This window comes from Balaenoptera physalus (genome assembly GCF_965194825.1).
Source record: "Balaenoptera physalus genome assembly, chromosome: 1".
Lineage (NCBI taxonomy): Eukaryota > Metazoa > Chordata > Mammalia > Artiodactyla > Balaenopteridae > Balaenoptera > Balaenoptera physalus.
The window spans coordinates 158477650-158497043 of record NC_138882.1 but is presented as its reverse complement, the minus strand read 5'-3'; the positions used below and the strand labels follow the sequence as shown (position 1 = coordinate 158497043).

General features: G+C 38.3%; 1 protein-coding gene across 4 annotated transcripts in view; it reads right to left on the bottom strand.

Moving 5' to 3' along the window:
• The window catches only part of IPP (intracisternal A particle-promoted polypeptide), a 36890-nt gene extending 17538 nt beyond the window's left edge, over positions 1–19352 (bottom strand). The window contains exons 1-5 of one of the 4 annotated variants that reach the window (XM_082454549.1): positions 18941–19351; positions 15951–16292; positions 8258–8689; positions 2373–2528; positions 650–817 (exon numbers count right to left, since the gene is read on the bottom strand). In XM_082454549.1, coding sequence (XP_082310675.1) covers positions 650–817; positions 2373–2528; positions 8258–8689; positions 15951–16242 — 1048 coding nt within the window. In that variant the 5' untranslated portion in view covers positions 16243–16292; positions 18941–19351. Of the gene's footprint in view, positions 1–649; positions 818–2372; positions 2529–8257; positions 8690–15950; positions 16293–18650 lie in introns of all 4 variants that reach the window. The other 3 variants (XM_082454547.1, XM_082454546.1, XM_082454548.1) reach the window with 3 other exon arrangements.
• Positions 19353–19394: the final 42 nt, after the last annotated feature.

The window sequence follows — 19394 nt, the reverse complement described above, 5'->3', positions numbered from 1 at the left end:
TTTAGAATGACCCATAGAAATAAAGCAAAAAAATTGGCTGTAAAGGTTAGAGATGATCTACCTAGGCTGGTTGCTATAAAGACAAATTATTCAGAAGTAAATATTGATATCAAAGGTGTTAGTATTTATTTCTCTTTAGATCCCTCTCTGATAATTATTTCTCTCCCACATTCAAATCCCCTTTTAATTTTATTCATTAATCATTTTAGAATTTATAATAATAGTTTCAGAAAACACAGTGATTTTAATCAAGAAATATATCCCAATGTCTAGCTGACATGGTTTCTATACATCCCACTGCCCAGATACTTGGTTAATTTAAAATGATTCATAATGCAGCTCTCAGAATTTAAAAAATTTTTATCACAAATGTTGATCTAAATTTTGGCGTCACATTTTCATAAACAACTTTTCATTAAAACCAAACTTAAGTATTTGCCTTGTAATAAATTATCGTGTCCCTCTGGTATGAAATATTCAATATCTTGTGTTTCCTTTTTCTTTCATTCATTTATTCAATAAATATTTATTAAGCACAACTGTATCTACATATACCCCATAGTATCTAGCAATATATATAAGGCATATAAGAATGCAGTCAACTTAGAGCTAGAGACTAATAAGGGAAACAAGACATTTTCATTATTACCTCCAATTGCGTAGACCATCCCTCCCAGAACTGCTACTCCCAGTCCACATCGAGCCTGATGAAGTGAAGACACAGTGGTCCAGTACTGGCTAAAGGTGTCAAAACGTTCTACACAACTGAGGGCTCTACTATCACTCCAACGACCCCCCTGCAACCGAGTATATCCACCTGAATAAAGGAAGGAAAGGAGGTACACAGCAAATCCCTTACTGCTAAATATGGAAATGGTAGTAACAAGAAAAATCTAGCCCTCTATATCTAGACATTCAATATAACTACTGCACAGTAAGGAATAAGTGCTTTAGAGTCTGCCATATATACATCTATTATTCTTAAATGTGCCAGGTCCTGAAAGATTATGGTTTAAATGCAATGAGGTCTACCACAATGTTCTACCACCTGGTCTTGGTTATAATCAAATGTTAGATAAAACATAAATCTAGGAACTGGTTATCTGTCTAGTTAGGAAGTTTCATTGTGACTTCTATTAATGTCTTTTTCAGTTAAATATAGTGAGTTGGGGCTTCCCTGGTGATGCAGTGGTTCAGAATCCGCCTGCCAATGCAGGGGACACAGGTTCGAGCCCTGTCCCGGGAAGATCCCACGTGCCGCAGAGCAACTAAGCCCGTGCACCACAACTAATGAGCCTGAGCTCTAGAGCCTGCAAGCCACAACTACTGAGCCCACGTGCCACAACTACTGAAGCCCGCGCGCCTAGAGCCCGGGCTCTGCAATAGGAGAAGCCATGACAATGAGAAGCCCACGCACTGCAATGAAGAGTAGCCCTCGCTCACCGCAACTAGAGAAAGCCCACGCACAGCAACGAAGACCCAACACAGCCAAAAAGTAAATTAATTAATTAATAATAAAAAAAAATAGTGAGTTGAAATCCTTGTTTGACTGCACATCCCATCATTAAAAAAGTTTAGCAAGCACTCAAAAATTACACATTTATATATTATAGTATATATAAAATTATACAATGACATACATACTAAAAATTATACTATACATAAAGTTTTTATATATAATAAATTATATTATGTATATAAATCTGGACAATCTGTTGACATATATATCAAATATTGATAAGGTTTAATGCTTTTTTCAAAAAAAAAAAATGGAGGGAATTCTCTGGCGGCCAGTGGTTCCGACTTGGCACTTTCACTGCTGTGGCCTGGGTTCAATCCCTGGTCGGGGAACTAAGATCCCGCAAGCTGCGCGGGGTGGCCAAAAAACTACACAACACTACACTACACTACAATAAAATAAAATAAAAATGGAAAGGTTCATACGATATTCCTATGGGTTATCCTGCATATCCACACTTTGGAGACCACTAGTTCCTATCATCCCTAATGACCATCTAAGACGCTGTGAATAGTTAAAATGTGTGAGATTTATTTTCCTATTTCTCACTAGAATTCAAATATTTAATTTTTAAAGCAGTATATCTTAGGCAGTTATTTGATAATAATTGGGTATATAAGAACCCAAAGATTTAAATCACAGAATAACAGAAGTCAAATAAATAGCTATTTATTCTTAGATGTGTCCACTGTACTATATAAATACAATTTCTAAATCTGTAGCCTGTATGTGAAATTAAATATGCCTATCTGACATACCTGCACATTCTGACATGTATGATAACAACAAAAATTTAAAAGGTTTTTATCCTGAAAATAAAGATAATTTCTATTACTTTTTAAAAGGTTCTCACCTACTGCATACAGGTACTTTCTTGCTTTCTTCCGAGGTCGAACTTTAGATGTCTGCAGAAAACTAGAAAATTTGTTCTCTTTGGGAGATTTGCACACCTCACAGTACTCTTTCAAAAGTGTTTGCAGTGCAACACGAAGATTAAAATCGGATATTCCTAAAGCAATGTTGAAAAAGATAATGTTTTAATCAATTTTTAAATAATATTGAAAAGACATGTTTCCATGAAAATAAAATACATTTAACAATCAAAAAATGAAAACTCATCATCAAACAATGGAGTATGTTTCCAACAATACCAAGTATTATTTTTCTCACTGCTACTAAAGAATATATACTTTCCTTAAATCAAAGATTGTTTTAAAAAACATGCTTCATTAGATCCAATTTGAAAACACATGTATGAGGATCTCTAAACAAAGATGCCAGGTAAAACAGGGGCACAATTATCTAACAAAATGAAAAAATAAAATTGCCCAAAATTCTATACTTACAACCTGCTAACAAAAGGATATAAAATTATGTCATATACTTTGAAAATGATAGTCAAAGCAAGAAACAGAAGATTCTGGTCGGATGAGGTCCATTTCCTAAAAAGACTTTGAGCATGATTGGGTAGGTTATTCTGCTCAAGGGTGCTTAGCTGAAAAGATGAATTGGGAACGAAAGCCAACCTGTGTCCCACTTGGCAAGCTATAAGAACTGGCCTCTGTGAAAGGGCACTATCTTCTAATTTGCACAAAAGCACCATATATGCTAGTAAGGGACTGTCTCTAAGCCTTGTCTCTATGTCCAAAAAGCAATATTGAGGAGAAAAGGTCAACTAACAAAATCTTGAGAAGTCTCACTAGTAACTTAAGAATTTGGAGAAAGGGCAAATAGCAGATAAAAAGCAGAACTGAGAAGTCAAAGAAAAAAACCATTAAAAGAAAAATCCTTTACAGGCCCATCAGTAAAGATAGAGAGGATCACCAGGATTTGCCATCTAACAGAGCTCAGTGGTAGCCAAAATCCACAGTAGTGAGATACAACCTTGGCTGGGTTAAGTAGGTCTTGATAACAGATCAATACAGTAGTAGGATCTTACAAGAGAGACCTCAGAGCCCAGGCCCCCAAGCAAGGACCTCAGCCTTAGCAGATCTCTATTCTTTCACTACCCTATGCCTCAGGCTAGAAAGATGTGGTGAGAACACAACACAGAGCCCTCAAATTTTAGATGGGAGAAACAAAGTAGTTACACTAAGGTAGAAAGAGTGTCAAAGAGAATTATCAGAGCAAGCAGGTTTGAACAGAGTTGCCCAAGTTAAGAATGAGCAATATATCATGAAAAGGCAATACAGCTATGTAAATATACCTCAGGAAAAAGAAAAGAAAGAGACTGAAGAATTCAGTCTGGAAGAAAACATTAGCCACAAACAGAAACAGACTCCCCATACACAGGATAGAATTATTTAAGAATACAGATCCTATATAAAAAAAAGAACTCAAAGGCAAAATGAGATGCATTGTGGGCTTCCCTGGTGGCGCAGTGGTTAAGAATCGCCTGCCAGTGCAGGGGACACGGGTTCGAGGCCTGGTCCGGGAAGATCCCGCATGCCGCAGAGCAACTAAGCCCGTGCACCACAACTACTAAGCCTGCACTCTAGAGCCTGTGAGCCACAACTACTGAGCCCACGTGCCACAACTACTGAAGCCCGCGTGCCTAGAGCCCGTGCTCCACAACAAGAGAAGCCACCGCAAAGAGAAGCTCATGCACCGCAACAAAGAGTAGCCCCCACTCGCCGCAACTAGAGAAAGCCCATGTGCAGCAACAAAGACCCAATGCAGCCAAAAATTTAAAGATAATAATAAAATAAAATGAGACGCATTGTTGAGGAAACAAAGTGAGAACTGAAATGACAGTAGTGCAGACTTAATAAATTGGAAACAAGAAACTCATCAGAAAAAAATCAAATTAGCGATTTGGAGTAAAGACTTGAGAAAACTGTGAATATAGAGCAAAAGACAAAATATTTTAACATTAGAAGATAAATATGAAAGACAAAAAAGTTCCAGTGAAAGGATGAAGACTACCAAATGAAACATTAAAAGTGTTCAGGAATTTCATACAGGAAAAATTTCCCAAAATGAAATTAAAATTGAACCTTTAAAAGGAAAGGGCGGGACGTCCCTGCCGGTCCAGTGGTTGGGACTCCTCGTGTGGGGGCGTGGCTTTGATCCCTGGTTGGGGAACTAGGATCCCGCAAGCCGAAAGGCTCAGCCAAAAAAAAAAAAGGAAAGGGTATATGATATAGTCTAAGGAAAAATGGCAAACTTTAACACAAATCAAGAATAATGGAAGATAATTCTTTAGGCATCCAAGCAGAAAGAGAAAGTCATAAAAAAAAAAAAAAGAAAACCATGCCTTACAAACTTGGGGTGGGTTGGGGGAATCATAAATTAAGAATATTATGCCCACCCAAATTTCTGTTAAATTAAAAAGCAACAGGCAGAACTTCTCAGATGTGAGGGAAAAAAATCAGGAAATAACAGTTATCATGAGCCTTCCTTGAAAAAAATACTTAGTGATGAAATCCAACCAACCAAATGATGAATCAAAAAAGAAAGCTCAGGGAATTCCTTGGCGGTCCAGTGGTTAGGACTCGGTGCTTTCACTGCTGTGGCCTAGGTTCAATCCTTGGTCAAGGAACTAAGATCCCACAAGCCCTGCTGCGCCGCCAAAAAAAAAAAAAAGGTCAGGACTAAAAAGACTATCATTAAAAAACTGGTAGAGAGCATTAAATACAAAACAAAAGCACAGAGCTAGGGGAATCATGATTGAAAAAAATCTATGTAAAGGCTGTGTAAAACTTGAGGGGGGTAGGGAGAAAAATAACAATGCTAATTACCTCATTTTTCTTAGCAGAGAGTCTAAACTTTAAAATTGAAACACAAAATGAAACTATGGTTTCACCTTTTAATGATTTTCATCTTTTGTTTTTAACTCTACAAAAACTTTTTAGAATGATTATTTCTTGGGATAAAGAAACATTTATCTGAAATTAGTTATTACTTTAGTTTCTTCTTTGTTAATTTCAGTGAGATTTAAATACTTTTTTTTTTAAACAACAGCTCCTGTTTATTTATTTATTTATTTATTTATTTTATTTATTTTTTTTATTTATGGCTGTGTTGGGTCTTCGTTTCTGTGCGAGGGCTTTCTCTAGTTGCAGCAAGTGGGGGCCACTCTTCATCGCGGTGCGCGGGCCTCTAACTATTGCGGCCTCTCTTGTTGCGGAGCACAGGCTCCAGACGCGCAGGCTCAGTAGTTGTGGTTCATGGGCCTAGTTGCTCCGCGGCATGTGGGATCTTCCCAGACCAGGGCTCGAACCCGTGTCCCCTGCATTGGCAGGCAGACTCTCAACCACTGCGCCACCAGGGAAGCCCTAAATACATTTTTGTAGTATAAATAGTATGATAGAATGATTCTTATTCTTATAAATTTTTTTTTCTATCTATCCATGCAACCATACACCCACCTATCATTCATTCTCCTATACAGAGACATCTAGAATGATGTTTAATGAATGTTAATTATAACTGGCTATTTCTGGGTGATGGACTTTGGGTGATTTGTTGGTTTTTTTTATACTTTATTACCTAAACTTTTCATAAGAGTATGTACCATTTTTAAAAAGTAAAATCATTCTCTAAAATGCAAGAAAAATATATGTTATACTAATAATATTAAATTGCCTGAATTATTCCTGTGGTAAATACAAAAAATATACACCAGGGGGAAAATCTACACATTTCACATAACATAATTTAACCATTTCAATTAAGTCTCTTGCTCCTTCACTGAATTTTGTGGTAGACTCTCATTATTTTTCTGTATGAATTGTCCATCTTTTCTCCAATATGATCAAAGAGATAAAGTTTCAAAAATAGTGAAAAATATTAAGGTTACCTTTAAAAAAAATCCTCCATTTATTTCTCCCTTGCCTCCCTGCAGTTTTACTCCAGTGAAATATCTTTAGGTGATAACTATTGGGCAGTGCAAGACTTAAACACTGTATTACAACACTAAAAAGCTGCAGGAAAACATGTCCCAATTCTAGGGAACTTTCCTTTGCTCCTAGCAGAGGAACTTTCCTTTAGCACTCTGTATCTGCGGCACTTGGGAAAAGCCAACTCAACCATGAAAGCCTTTGTCCCACTCCTAAATTCTCACATGATACATGCAAAAATGTGTCTGGATAATTTCTCTCTTCTTGTTTACCATTTAAATACAGTCAGTCTTCATTTTTTGTGGATTCCTTACTTGTGACTACATCTACTCACTAAAATGGATTTGTAACCCAAATCAACATTCACAGCACTTTCCTGGTAGTGAAACATGCCACAGAGCGGCAAAAAATTTGAATCACCTAACATGAATGTTCCCAGGTGAGACTGAAAGAGGTGACATCCTGCCTTCTTGCTTCAGCTCTCACTATAAACAAGTGTCCTTTTCACACTCTATTTAGTGTCATGGTTTTCACATTTTTGTGTTTTTTGCTGTTTTTTTCACTGTTTAAAATAGACCCCAAGCATACTGCTAAAGTGCTGTCTAGTGTTTGTAAGTGCAAGAAGGCTGTGATGTGCCTTACAGAGAAAATACATGTGTTAGGCTTCATTCAGGCTTGAGTTATAGTGCTGTTGGCCATGAGTTTAATGAATCAACAACATATAATATTAAATGAGGTAGTTCTGACAGACACACACATAAAACAAAGTTATGTATTGATCAGCTGACAAAAATGTTGTAACCAGAGGCTTGTAAGAACTTACCCTGTATTTCCCTAGGAACAATGGCTCAGTATTTGTCAATTCAGTGTTCTTGGCAAATTTATAGAAGATAACTACCATGAATAATGAGAACTGACTATATATGAATAATGAGAATTAACTGCATATACATTAATACAAGATATCACTCAGAAAAACCTACAAAATTCTGTTAACACTGTTAAGAATGGGAAAAAACTAAAAATCCACATTAAATATAATTCCTTTACAGAATTACAACCTTAATGCTAATATTATATTTAATTCATAATAAAATATTTGTAATTCAGTCACATCCTAAATCTTCAGTGCATGACAAGAGTAAAACCTTCAAATCTTGAAACCAGGTCCAAAGTAGTTTTTAAAAATAAATTTAGTTATCATTTTTCCAATATAAAGATAAAATTTATTTTATACTATGGTGAAAAGTATTTTCAAAGTGTAGAACCTAAATATATTCAAAGGCTACATAGAAGCTATATTATATCAATATACAATTCATTTTATAATGATAGGAGTTACAAGATTTATTGAGTTTTGGTTTTGTGTTTAGCATATATGTTTTCCTCAAATGCTGGGTTTTGGTGAAGTTTTCAGTGGCAAGAAGAAATCTTACACTAAAATAATTAGTACTGCCTAAAATAGCACCAGTATTTTAACTCTGTCAGTAATTTTATCTCCCGTGGTACTTAATCTCAAGAAAGTATTTAAAGATTTGATTAAAATACTGGGTAGAAATACTGAAATACTGGGACTTCCCTGAAGGTGCATTGGTTAAGATTCCATGCTCAATGCAGGGAGCGCAGGTTCGATCCCTGGTCGGGGAACTAAGATCCCACATGACGCATGGCGTGGCCAAAAGTTTAAAAAAAAAAAAAAGAAAGAAAGAAAGAAAAAAAAGAAATACTGAAATACTACTATCTACCCACAAAACACAGAAGTTGTATCTTGCATATAATAATCATTCAGTAAATGTCTGCTTATTGAACTGAAAAACGAAAACACTATCACATTTCAAATAGAGGAAAGGTCACTGGATAATTAACTGACTAACTTAACATGGAACAAAAAAATTACCTTCTATATACTTTAAAAGCCTCTGAGGAGGTAATAAAGGGAATCGAATTGGGTCTAGCACTTCCACCACATGTTTTCTTCTCTTTCCGAGATCTTTCAGAATCCACTGCATTGCAGCTAAGAAGACCTGGTATTCATCCTCGATGCTAAGCTCTTCACTTCGCAAAATTTTGATCAGCTGATCTTTTGTAAGTGCCAGGAACTCTTCCCCACTATGAACCTCCAAGAAATGGACATGAATGTAGTTTTCTGTAAATTCCAAAAGATCATGGCAGGCAATCTGCTCAGAGAACTGAAAGATCCCAATGCAGTTCAGTGGATCAATTTGTCCTTTCAGAAATTCACAGCAAAGATTAACAACTTCAGTCAACTGTAGCATGTCTGCTGCAACAATCAGCTCTTGGACATTATTCACTCCTATGTTCACTATACCTAGGGAAGTAAGGAGACAAAATAACCAATAAAATAAAATAAACATTTGACTTATATTCAAAGACCATTATATTCAATACTTGATTCCACTGATAGCTTAGGCTTTGCCGAGTAGATACTAAGTATAAAGGCAACAAAGAACTTGTAGAAAGGTGCAGAACTTAAATGATAATGGTACCCCACATTCATGTAACACTTAACAGTGAACCAGGCACAGCATTAATTGCTTTATACATTCACTTAACCCTCGCTACAACCCCATATAATAGGGTTTTTTCCCCTTATTATTATTTTTTAATTAATTAATTAATTTATTTATTTATTTATTTTTGGCTGCATTGGGTCTTCATTGCTGCACGCGGGCTTTCTAGTTGTACTGAGCAGGGGCTACTCTCTGTTGCAGTGTGCGGGCTTCTCATTGTGGTGGCTTCTCTTGCTGTGGAGCATGGGATCTAGGCGTGCAAGCTTCAGTAGTTGCAGCATGCAGGTTCAGTAGTTGTGGCTCACAGGCTCTAGAGCATAGGCTCAGTAGTTGTGGTGCACCGGCTTAGTTGCTCTGCGGCATGTGGGATCTTCCCGGACCAGGGCTCGAACCTGTGTCCCCTGCACTGGCAGGCGGATTCTTAATCACTATGCCACCAGGGAAGTCCCCACTTTCATATATGTTTATAATGACTTTGGGAAGACACCAAATACTCAATTATATTTAGAAGGGAAAAAAAACACTGTAAGTCTACCTAATAAGGATAAACTCTCCATTCAATCTTATACTTTCCCTTTACCCCTTTAAAACATTCAACTAAACTATGTGTCTAAAGTTTGTATTCCCAAATAGATTTATAAACTCTGTTGGGGCAAGGCTTGTCCTTTCTGTATTCCCAATGCCTAGCACACACTAGGTGCTCAAAAAATTTATTATATATGAATGAATGGCCAAAGACATTATGGTGAGAGGAAGACTATGGCTTGATGAATGCAAACAGGGGTTTTCTGAAAAGTATAGGAAATGGAATCCACCATGGGAATAAATGGTAGTGGCTGCAGAGAAAACTGAGATAAGACTTAATTGAATGAAATGAGAATTCACTACAAATTTGGAGAAGATAAGATCATGGGTTGTGATGGAAGGTAACTGAATGACTGCTACTGGATGAAACCAAGAGTTACTTGAAAGTACTAAAAAGAATGCCCTACAGCTTAATAAGGCTTTACAGATTATTAAAAGCACTTTTACAGCAACAAAAAAACTAACAACCCAATTGAAAAATTAGCAGAAGACCTAAATAGACATTTCTCCAAAGAAGACATACAGATAGCCATTAGGCACATGAAAAGATGCTCAACATTGCTAATTATTAGAGAAATTCAAATCAAAACTACAATGAGATACCACCTCACACCAGTCTCAATGGCCATCATAAAAAACTCTACAAATAACAAAGGTTGGAGAGGGCGTGGAGGAAAAGGAACTCTCCTACGCTGTTGGTGGGAATATAAGTTGGTGCAGCCACTATGGAAAACAGTATGCAGGTTCCTCAAAAAACTAAAAATAGAGTTGCCATATGATCCAGCAATTCCACTCCTGGGCATATATCGGGACAAACCTATAATTCAAAAAGATACAAGTACCCCTTTGTTCATGGCAGCACTATTCACAATAGCCAAGACCTGGAAACAACCTAAATGTCCACTAACAGATGAATGGATATATATACAATGGAATACTACTCATCATAAAAAAAAAAAATGAAACAGGGACTTCCCTGGCAGTCCAGTGGTTAAGACTCTGTGCTTCCACTGCAAGGAGCACGGGTTCGATCCCTGGTCGTGGAACTAATATCCCTCATGCCTCGAGGCCAAAAATAAATAGATAAATAAATAAAAATAAAAAAGAATTAAAAAATTTCATTTGCAGCAACATGGATGGACCTACAGATTATCATACTCAGTCAGAAAGAGAAAGACATACCATATGATATCACTTATGCATGAAATCTAAAATATGACACAAATGAACTTACCTACAAAACAGAAACAGACTCACAGACATAGAGAACAGATTTGTGGTTGCCAAGGGGGTGGGGGGTGGGGGAGGGATGGACTGGGAGTTCGGGATTAGCAGATGCAAACTATTATATACAGAATGGAAAAACAAGGTCCTACTGTATAGCACAGGGAACTATCAATATCTGCTGTATGGCAGAAATTAACACAACATTGTAAATCAACTATACTTCAATAAAATTAAAAAATAAAAATAAAAGAGTAAGCTACATGTAAAAGAATGAAATTAGAACATTTCCTAACACCATACACAAAAATAAACTCAAAATGGATTAAAGACTTAAATGTAAGGCCAGACACTATAAAACTCTTAGAGGAAAACATAGGCAGAACACTCTATGACATAAATCACAGCAAGATCCTTTTTGATCCACCTCCTAGAGAAAGGGAAATAAAAACAAAAGTAAACAAATGGGACCTAATGAATCTTAAAAGCTTTTGCACAGCAAAGGAAACCCGACACAAGACAAAAAGGCAACCCTCAGAATGGGAGAAAATATTTGTAAACGAAGCAATTGACAAAGGATTAATCTCCAAAATATACAAGCAGCTCATAAAGCTCAATATCAAAAAAACAAACAACCCAATCCAAAAATGGGTGGAAGACCTAAACAGACATTTCTCCAGAGAAGTTATACAGATTGCCAACAAACACGTGAAAGGATGCTCAACATCACTAATCATTAGAAAAATGCAAATCAAAACCACAATGAGGTATCACCTCACACTGGTCAGAATGGCCATCATCAAAAATCTACAAACAATAAATGCTGGAGAGGGTGTGGCAAAAAGGGAACTCTCTTGCACTGTTGGTGGGAATGTAAATTGATACAGCCACTATGGAGAACAGTATGGAAGTTCCTTATATAACTAAAAACAGAACTACCATATGACCCAGCAATCCCACTACTGGGCATATACCCTGAGGAAACCATAATTCAAAAAGAGTCATGTACCACAATGTTCATTGCAGCACTAGTTACAATAGCCAGGACATGGAAGCAACCTAAGTGTCCACTGACAGATGAATGGATAAAGAAGATGTGGCACATATACACAATGGAATATTACTCAGCCATAAAAAAAAAACGAAATTGAGTTGTTTGTAGTGAGGTGGATGGACCTAGAGTCTGTCATACAGAGTGAAGTAAGTCAGAAAGAGAAAAACAAATACCATATGCTAATACATATATATGGAATCTTAAAAAAAAAAAAAAGGTTCTGATGAACCTAGGGGCAGGACAGGAATAAAGATGCAGATGTAGACAATGGACTCTTGAGGACACGGGGAGGGGGAAGGGTAAACTGGGACAAAGTGAGAGAGTAGCATTGACATATATACACTACCAAATGTAAAATAGATAGCTGGTGGGAAGCAGCTGCATCTCACGGGGAGATCAGCTCAGGGCTTTGTGACCACCTACAGGGGTGGGATAGGGAGGGTGGGAGGGAGATGCAAGACGGAGGGGATATGGGGATGTATGTATACATATAGCTGATTCACTTTGTTATACAGCAGAAACTAACACAACACTGTAAAGCAATTATACTCCAAAAAAGATGTTAAAAATAAATAAATAAAATAAAATTCTAGCTCTACCCCAGCAGTATGACCTTCACCTTATGAAATCTAAATATACTTTCTGAGGGTTTAAAAAAAAAGTATTTTTACATTTATTAAAATTTATCTCATCTAACCTTCACGTGAATTAAAAAGTGCTACTATCCCCAGTTTATGAATAAGGAGAATGAGGCTCTCACAAGCTCATTTCTATTTTTTAAGTACCTACTTTACATTACCTATAAAACTCTGTAAACGCACAGGCCACACCTGTCTTGTTTACTATCATATCCCCAGTGCCTAGCTCAAAAAATATATTCACATATATATTGAAAGAATGAATGAATAATTGACTAAAGTTAAATGAAATGCTTCGTATCACACAGCTAGTTAGTGGCAGAGCTAGATCACAAACCCAGGTCATTTGATTTTAAGTGAAGTGCATAAAAATCTATGGTGAGAAGAATCTGTTAAGACCTATTAGAATTGTGAACGGTTAATAAAGAATGTCCAGAGCAGGACTTCCCTGGTGGCGCAGTGGTTGGGAATACGCCTGCCAATGCAGGGGACACAGGTTCGAGCCCTGGTCCGGGAAGATCCCACATGCCACGGAGCAAATAAGCCCATACGCCACAGCTACTGAGCCTGTGCTCTAGAGCCCACAAGCCACAACTACTGAGCCCACGTGCCACAGCTACTGAAGCCCACACGCCTAGAGCCCGTGCTCTGCAACAAGAGAAGCCACCGCAGTGAGAAGCCCGCGCACCGTGGTGAAGAGTGGCCCCCGCTCACCGCAAGTAGAGAACAGCCTGTGCCAGCAAAGAAGACCCAACACAGCCAAAATTAATTAATTAATTAAAAAAGAAAAAAAAATGTCCAGAGGAGAGAATAATAGAATAACAGGTTTTGCTGCCCCATCCCAAAAAAGGAAATGCTATTACAATGAAAATCAAAGATCATGTTTTTAAAGAACTAATTGTATCAAAGACTACAAAGTTCCCTGTCCAATAAATACCCAATATTCATTTTCATTTAATCCATACTAACAGAACCTTGATTTTGTTGTGAGTGGCAATTGTGCCCTGCTGAAAATTATATTTCTCATCCTCCCTTGCAGATGGGGGTGAATTTTTGACTGAGTTTGGCCAACTTGATACAGGCAGCAGTTATTGGGGAGGGTTACCAGAAAAGCTTAAAAAGGGATAGACTCAGCCGGCAGGTCCTTTTACCTTTTCCTCTTCTGCCTTCCACTGGTTAAAGTTCACTGATCATGAGATTAGAAGCTACAAGCTATAGATGGTGGAGCAAAATATTGGAAGAATAATGGGCTACTAATAACATCAAGAAGCCACCATACCAGCCTTGGGATGGCTTCTATGGATCCATTTTTGTTGGAAAAATAAACTCCTATCTTATTATTTTATATCTTTTACTAGTGGCCAAATGTTGTTCTTTACTGTTAACCAATTTTACCTTAAATGTCAATATTCTACAATGTTATTATCCCCCAGATATGCTCAGTAGCTTTTACTTCTCTAGGTTTTACCACTTTTTATTCCTTTGATGGAAGTGCGAATCATCAGCAATATGGAGATGATGCCATGAACATTCTCTTTCACTAGATATCTCTTGTTGCTACTGTCAGACAACAGAGGCAGAATAAGCAACTTGTGGAATTTCTTCTGTTTTTATGTTGTTCGACACTAATTGCATTGGATTAATCTGTGTTAATTTATACTTTGCAAATAAGAGAAGCAGGGGCATTTATGAAATAGTTTAATCAGCTCACGTAAGTCATTTAGAAAAGTGAGGTCAAGAACCCCTCAATGTTAATCTGTACACTAGTCAATAGGCAGAGCTGCACTGCTTTCAGCAGATAAAAGATAATGATTTTTATTTTTTTAATTTATTTTTTAAAAATATGATAATCATTTTTACAATCCCAAATTAAAAGCTATTTTCTGAAAATTTCCAAAAAGGAATATGAAACTACACAAGGAAAGAAATCACCTTGGGACTTCAGTGGTGGCGCAGTGGTTAAGAATCCACTTGCCAATACAGGGGACACAGGTTCGACCCCTGGTTTTGTCATTTTCCAGGTTTAAATAACATGCTTTAAATAAACAATACTTTATCAGGCCATATCCCACCAAGTAGTCCTTTAAGGAGAGCAAGGTATATTCTCAAAACTAGAGTATAAACAAACATAGTCTTTGTTTTCAAACATTTTTTCCTGATTGTAAGAGTAATATATATTCATCACAGAAAAAAAACTTTAGGGACTTCCCTGGTGGTGCAGTGATTAAGAATCCGCCTGTCAACAACGCAGAGGACACGGGTTCGATCCCTGGTCCGGGAAGATCCCACATGACGCGAAGCAACTAAGCCTGTGCGCCACAACTACTGAGCCTGCGCTCTAGGGTGAGCGAGCCACGACTACTGAAGCCCACGCGCCTAGAGCCCGTGCTCCGCAACAAGAGAAGCCACCGCAATGAGAAGGCCGTGCACCGCAACGAAGAGTAGCTCCTGCTCCCCACAACTAGAGAAAGCCCGTGCACAGCAACGAAGACCCAATGCAGCTAAAAATAAATAAAAAATTAAATCTTTAAAAAAAACTAAAACAAAGAAACTTTAAGGCAGAAAAGCATAAAAATGAAAATCACACATTTTCCCATACACTGACATACACTTTTTTTTTTTGGCCGCACTGCACTACTTGCGGGAAGTGTGGAGTCCTAATGACAGGACCGCCGGGAAATCCCTATATTAACATTAATACTTTAGTGTATCTCTTTCAAATCTTTTTACCATGTATATTTATGTTACATATGACTTATATTTTACACTATGGTTTTTGTTTACATTTTATGTCATTAAAACTCTTCAGAAACTTAAAAATAAAATTTTGTTTAAATTAATACATGCTGATTATAGACATTTTGAGGAAAAAACAAAAAAAAGGGAAAAATAAGAATCTTCCATATTCCATCATCTAGAGATAAACGCTTATAAATATTCTAGTCTTTTCCTGTGCACAAATACACAAATGAATTTTTTTTTTTACAAAATTGGGGTGATATTTATATACAGCTTTTTTTCCACTTAATATATTGCAAACATTCTTCCATGAGAATGTATATATGTGTGTGTGTACATATATACAAATATAATTTGTGAGAACTAAAAATTATTCCATTATATATACATGTACCATAGTTTATTTAACCATATAAGGTACTGAGGGACAAACTGTATTCCATTATATACTATTATAAATAATGTTACAATAAATGTAAATATTTGCCTGCATCACTAATTAATTCCTTAGGATTCCCAGAAAAGGAATACTGGGTCAAAAGATATGAACTTTTTGTTTTGTTTTGATTTTTTTGGCCGTGCCATGCAGCATTCAGGGATCTTAGTTCCCCGACCAGGGACTGAACCCGCGCCCCCTGCAGTGGAAGGTGAAGTCTTAACAACTGGACCACCAGGGAAGTCCCGATATGAACTTTTTGAAGGTTCATAATAACATATTGTCAAATCACTTTCTATACGTTAGATCAAGTTATATTCCCATAGCAGAACGTGAGTGATTGCATCATTCTTCACTCAAAGCTACAAGTTCACTTAACATACCTGTGTAAATGAAATCTAGAAGTATTTGAAAGATTCCAGCTTCAATTCCTAGAATCTGTACAACATCTTTTGAGGACTCTTTCATTCCTCCAGTGAACAAAGCTGCAAAGTAAGGACTACTGGCAGCCAAAACCAGCCGATGAACTTTGAAAGTTTCCTTTCCAACTTGCAGCTGCACATCACAGAAATGCTGTCCATTTCTCATTTTATTGATCTGGGCCAAGATGAGTTGAGCATGTTTATCTGATGAAAAAGGACTATCACCAGCCTTGGCACAGCCCTCATTAGCCATGATGATGACAGATTAATTAAAAGGACTGTTGCCCATAATCTGGTCCTACCCTGAAAAAAAAAAAACGAAAGAGACCAAACAATGCATTTTTGTGTTTAACATGTCTTCTATTCATACATGTATGAAACGTTCCCTATCCTCAAGGAGCTTACAATCTATTTAGGGACATAAAACACATATGAAATAAATAAGGGCTAAATTGTGTGGTACTATTTCTAACAGGGTTTCAAAGAAGGGAATAAATAATGGGGCCTAAAATAATTAGATGGCGCTTCACAGCAGAAATGGAACCTGAACTGGACACTGAGTGACAGTGTATTAAGGTATGAGGAGAGGGCATAAACCCTTTCAGGTGGAGTAAAGAAAATGAGGAAAGGCACAAAGGTATAAAGATATTTTTGTACACTGCAGTAAGGACGCACACATGGCAGCCAAAATCAACTTTCAAAAAGCAATTGTGATCAGGCCAACTGTCTGCTTAAAATCCTTCAATTTGTACACTTCCCTTAGCACACAAAGCCCTTCAAATTTCACCTCTACCTATCCAGTCCTACCTCCTATAATCCTCTTTGAACTTAATACTCCAACAAAACCTAACAATTTACAGTTCTCTAAACACATCTCTTTCATGGCACCCTTCCCCCACCTTTTCTTTCTGGATCTTTGTTATAAATCAAGACTGTTCAAACTTATTTTCCTCCAGGAAATCTTCCCTGTTCCTCTCTCCTCTGGGTTTGGTGCTCACCCTAACCTTACCTATTTTACAGTATACTATCACATTCTACCTTGTCAGACATTTTACCACCCTACTCCCTAGACAGACACACAGACACACACAAACACACACACACTCTGAAAGTTCCCTGAAAGACAACTCCTTAGGGACTATCTTTCATAGCTGTAGCACCAGTATCTAACATATCTTGTTTTCAAATGTTTGTGAAATAAATGGGCACAAAGAAATAACAATAATAGCTTAGGATGTTTTTGTTTAATTCTGATAACTTTTCCACACATTATGCCAATTGTAATTCTCACAATAATTAAGAGGCTGGAAGAAAAAGATATTGTTATTTGAAATAAGAGAAGGAAACACACGCTCAGTTTCCCAAGGTCACAGAGTTAGTATAATGACAGTCCTGGTATTTGAATCCAGGTCTTCTTACTCTAAATCCTTGTTTTTTCCCATCATATCATGTGCATATAGAGAAGGAGCTTTGAAACCCAAGCATAGCAATTTGAACATGAACCTTTACAGGTTTATCGAGAATAAACATGACAATAGTCATATTTCAGAACTGTTATTTGAGCTTTCAGGGGATGAGCTAAGAGGTAGCAAAGTCTTAGAAAACAGTCTTCCAGCTTTAACAATGAGAATCAAAGGGATAAATCCAAGTTACTTTTTGAATAAAGAAACCATGAGATCCAGTAATATAAGAGATACGGAGATGAAGCACAGGGGAAATCTAAGATGACTAAGGTTATTTAGGCATCAAGGAAAATTAGTAATAAGACTGACAGAAATGGTGTGACCTGATGTTAAAAATAAGGGGGGGCTAAATTTATAGCATTCAAACTTATTAAAGTAAAAATAACTAAGCTGATTATCACGATTATCTAGGAATTAACTTATTGAGAAATTTTATTGAAAAGTTCCGAGGTAGCTGCTAAAACTTCACATGAGCTCCAACATAAATGTCAACATATTACATTTAACTGGCATATAAAAGCAAACAGTGTATTTGTCTCTACATAGAAATTTGACCTGCAGATATTATTAAACATGGCATGGCTGTCAGGCTTTCTTCTGTTTTAGATTTCTTCCTATCAGCAGATTTTGGACCCCACTGGTTTGCTTAATTACAAGGTACCTCCTCTGCCCCCAACTTCAGGGCATCAAGCACAGCTACTGAACTAAAATGCTGCCTCCTGCTACAAAAAAGTTACTGAATTATCCATCCACTCTGGCAGCCAACAGCAGAAATCCTACTCTATTACTACTACGCTTCTTAGTAACTGCTGATACTATCCCACTGCCACTGGAGTACTTCATTCCAAAAGGCGGCACGTGGTATGACCCTATCTCCAAAAGGCAAGAGCATAATTCAGGGACATCGCATACGGATGTAAGCGACGTGCCCCAAGAGACACAAACTTGAAAGGCAGATTATTTAGGAAACGGTGGAGACGCCCAGAGTAAGTAAAAAGGACCTATGTTTAGTGGCCTCGAAGTCACTGCTGCGAGGATCTGGAAGCTGCTTCATTCAGCAAAGCGTGTCAGAAAGAATCCCAGGACGAGCAAGCGTCAAAAAAAATGAGGCTCTTTGTGCTTGACTTGGGGGCTGGACCTGGAGAGCTAACCCTAAGCTGCTGCGACACTAAAGGCAGATAAAACATTCCGGTGCTACCTAAACGGCGGGGAAGACATCTCAAATACTCCTGGTGACAACAGACGGGCCGGAGCTCGGCCTCGGATTCCCCAGTGGGGGCGGGGAGAAGAGAGGCAGGAAGGGACCGGACTAGACGACGTTCCGGGCGAAAACACTTCGATTATTAGAGGCACGCCTGAACGGCAGGAGGAAGCCGGTTCCAGAGGTTCCTCGCACTCTCCTCCTCAAGGGTCCCGAGAGCCGGAGAGAGCCGAGGAGGAAATTCCCAATCCCGTCATAGACGCCCCCGGGATGCAGGCCCTTCTTACCCGCCGCTTCCCCTTCCCGCTGGCGCCCGCTCAGGCTCTGCGTGCGCAGTCGCGATAAGCTAGCGCACAGACGGGGCGGGGAAAGTCCGGCGGGGTGACACGGCGCGGGTGACTGGGCAGTGCGGACTGCTGAGGGCTTGAGGCGAGGCCCGGCCGGCTGAGGGGGCCTCTCCACTCCGCTGGCAGGGCGGGTCTGCGCGTGCGCACTGCTCTTTCGCTCACGGGGAGCGGCGGCTCTTGGTGCGGCGCTGGTGTGGCGCTGGGCTTGTGCTTGACTCCCGGCGGGTAATGGCCTTTGCCAGCTTAAGCTCCCGCCTTCTGGGGCTGGCCGGCTTGCCCTTTCCACGCCGCCTACCCTCTCTCGATTCTTGGGGCGTCTCAGGCAGCCAGCGAGCCTCAGTGCTAATGAAAGAGTCGGGATCTGCTCTCCTCACACAGCCTATGACGCTGCTCC